Genomic DNA, 3,300 nt, shown 5'->3' with positions numbered 1-3,300 from the left:
CCTAAAACAAAAGGAAAAGAACGGCGTTTTCTACACTGCCCGCTCGTTACAGCAAATGTCGTCTGCTAGGAATCCGAGTCGGAGCGAGTTCCTTCCGGCGCGCGCGACTGCTCTCGTCTCCATCCCTACAGTCACGTGCCCCTCACGTCACTGCTCCCCCATTGGTTGACCTTGGGCAGACGTCATCCTCGTCATGCATTCTTCAAATTATTATTTAGATGTTAAGCTGACAAAGCCGTGGCCAATCCCCCAAAGTGGCTATCCTGTTTCTAAAAAAATGTGAATTTTCCCTTTGCCCTGTCTTCGTCTTAAAGTTTAGATTTACATCAACCGTGGGCTTCTTGACCAATCCCCCGTAGTGGGTAGGAGCCAGTACTAAGGAACAAGCAGGCAAGAAAGTGGGTACGTGCCATATTGATGAGGAAACAAACAAGCAAACAATCACGCGCCGATCTCGTTCGCCACGGGTCCGCGTGAACGCCTCTCGCTATTTGACCGGCCACCATCGAAATGAAATCCGAGGCCAACGCTCATCCCGAGACGAAAGGCGTCGTCACCAGCAACACGCCGCCATCAGCTACTGCGGTGGATGACAAGCAAGCCGTCGTCCTGACGCAGCCCAGCACGGCTGTGTCCACGTCGCTCGAAAAAGGGGACCGTAGCCTGATGCCCGCTGTCGCGCTGATCGCCACGTTCGCCGGGTTCGTGTGCTTGGCGACCGTAGCGTACGCCATCCTGCGACCGAAGCCTCTGGTGGCGCAACCTGAATGCGACAGCGACGACTGCTTCCAGCACGCGTACATGCTCATCTCTGGCCTCAACCGGAGCGCCGACCCGTGCGCCGACTTCGGCGCGTACGTGTGCAATGCCTGGTTCACCACGTCCATCTACTCGTTCAGCACGCAGCAGGACCGCTGGCACAGATGGATCCAGGAGTCGGGCCAGCTCCTGGGATCACTGCGCGTGCGCCGCGGGAACGAGGCCATTGCCAAAGCCATCGCGCTCTTCAACCTCTGCCTCAAGATAAACGCAGTCACGTCGCCGGACAACGTAAGGCTTCTGCAGCAGTTCCTAACAGACAGGAAGATCATACCGCCTGTTGGTGAAGCAGCGCGTCAGCCCGGAGCACACCCGCTCGACGTCCTACTCGACCTGTCCATCAACTGGCAGATGCCTTTCTGGTTCAACGTGCGTGTTCTCAGGGCTAACGGCAGCGGAATTGGCATCCTCTTGAGTCCTGGTCATTACGAGGTCTTCTGGGAGATAGCCGTGGAGAAGTTCATCACGGAACCTGATTTCGAGGAGAGTGGAGACGTGCCCAAAGCTGGATTCGCCAACGCCACGGGTGACTTCTTCGTGGACAGCGCCATACTGTCGGAGCTGAGGAAAGCCGCCATTGGCCCGCCAAAATCGCAAGCCGTGGCCGTCCGCATCAAAGAAATTTCCGGCCTTACACCAAGCGTGACGTCCGAGCAGTGGCTCGTGTTTCTGAACAAGCACCTGGCGCCCACTTTTGCTGTCACCGCGGAATCTCAGATATTGCTCCATGACAAATTATTATTGGTTACCGTGAACAGACTACTAGAGAGATACGAGCACAGCGACATCCTGACACATATAGGCCGACTAGTGAACAGAACTTTCGGGAATGTTATTAACAGGAAGATGCAGAGCCCGGCGTACGACGAATTCGATTCCATCTCGCCCCTGACGAACGTCAGCTACGCCTGCGAAGTCCTGGTCGAAGACACGTTCAGACTGCCGATCGCCGTACAACACATCGCGAAGAGGAAGCTGAGCCTTCAACGCGCCGCCATCGACGACCTCGTCGGCGACGTCATGAGATCCACCATCTCGCTCGTGAGCGGCAGCGGCTGGATGAGCGCCGAGTCGAAGCACGAGGCCATCAAGAGAATACAAGACACGGCCGTTCACCTCTGGCCTCGCGAGCAACTGGTGCACGACGAGGACGCGTTGGATAGCCTATACGGGACGTTTCCGTCGGGCAGCAACATCTACTTCAACGAGCTGCTGCTGGTTCGGAACGCAACGCGCGAGGCGCTGGGCACGCCAGCGTACGCGGATATACAGGGCATACCTCATGGCGGTCGGGATCCGTACTTCGCCTACGACGCCTTCAGCAACTCTATCAACTTGGCAGTGGGCGCCGTGCTTCCTCCGCTGTTTTACCCGAGCGCCACCAAGAGCATCAACTACGGAGGTGCGGCGTCTCTGCTTGCGCCGCTGGTCGTAAGCTTGCTGAACACGTCCTCGGTGGCTGCTGACGCGAGCGGTTGGACGGTGAGCAGCGGCAACTCGTTCCCCGCGCGAGCTCTGTGCAGCGTCTCCGTAGAAGACCGCGACGCTTATCCGGATGTCGCTGCCATCGAAGTCGCCTACAGGGCCTACCAGGGCAGCCTGGAGCACGACGGTCGGTCACACGACATTCGAGTACGCTCGCTCGAGGAGTTCTCGGGCGAGCAGCTTTTCTTCATGTCTTTCTGCTATAACACGTGTAGATTGGAGCGTGGAACTAAGACTTCCAAGGCTTGCAATGCGCTGCGAGACTTCGAGCCGTTCGCCGCCGCATTCAAGTGTCCCAAAGGCTCGTTCATGAATCCGGACAAGCAGTGCGGCTTTTTTCATTAGATGTACGCGCAGCATACTTTCAACGGCGCACGCATGATAGCGTAGCTGCAGATCCGAATCAACTTGCGTAATAAATGTGGTTGACGGTGCACAACGTTACACTGTATATTGATCGTCTAAACCTTCCATTAGTACTCGTAGTACACATTAGGCTGACGAAAACGCGGGTTCTTAAGTGCATACAACGTTGCTGTGGTCCCTACAATCTTATATCGCCGTCGAACGTTCATTTGTTAACCTTCCCTAATTACCTGTCACTTTAACTAAGTTTCACAAAATAACTGAGAACTCACTTAGTCTAGTTTTATCATCATGTAGTTACCTTTCACTAATCATCTTTTCCTATTAAGTTTCACTAATCACTCAATTTGCTTTGATTATCGTCATATATATGCACAGCCATGCCTTCACTCTCTTTTGTAAAGCTTTCGCTCCCCTAGTCAGAAGTAAGTCGAGTCAGAGGAAAGCCAGTTTTTCATACTCTCCAAGCACAGGCGCCACTCCGTGGAATCTTTCCATGACGTCTGCTGCACCAGGGGATCGTCTTTCTGCAGTGAAGTTATGGCTAAGTTCTGGCGTATCACGTACACGGACTAAATACGCGTCGAACAACATTTTCGGCGAACCGATGCACTCGGCTAACCAAGAGTT

The 3,300-nt window shown here is 54.6% G+C and overlaps 1 protein-coding gene across 1 annotated transcript; it reads left to right on the top strand.

Annotated features, from left to right (window-relative positions):
* Positions 1–510: 510 nt before the first annotated feature.
* LOC119381684 (endothelin-converting enzyme-like 1) lies at positions 511–2,649 on the top strand. The gene has a single exon (XM_037649456.1). It carries the CDS (start codon positions 511–513, stop codon positions 2,647–2,649), a length of 2,139 nt encoding a protein of 712 aa, XP_037505384.1.
* Positions 2,650–3,300: the final 651 nt, after the last annotated feature.

This window comes from Rhipicephalus sanguineus, chromosome 2 (genome assembly GCF_013339695.2).
Source record: "Rhipicephalus sanguineus isolate Rsan-2018 chromosome 2, BIME_Rsan_1.4, whole genome shotgun sequence".
NCBI classification, from domain to species: Eukaryota; Metazoa; Arthropoda; class Arachnida; order Ixodida; family Ixodidae; genus Rhipicephalus; species Rhipicephalus sanguineus.
Note: the sequence above shows the minus strand (reverse complement) of the source record. Positions and strands in the feature narration are given on the sequence as shown.

Bases quoted from the DNA above. Each gene is read 5' to 3' on its own strand.
- LOC119381684 (XM_037649456.1), top strand. From the start codon at position 511: ATGAAATCCGAGGCCAACGCTCATCCCGAGACGAAAGGCGTCGTCACC.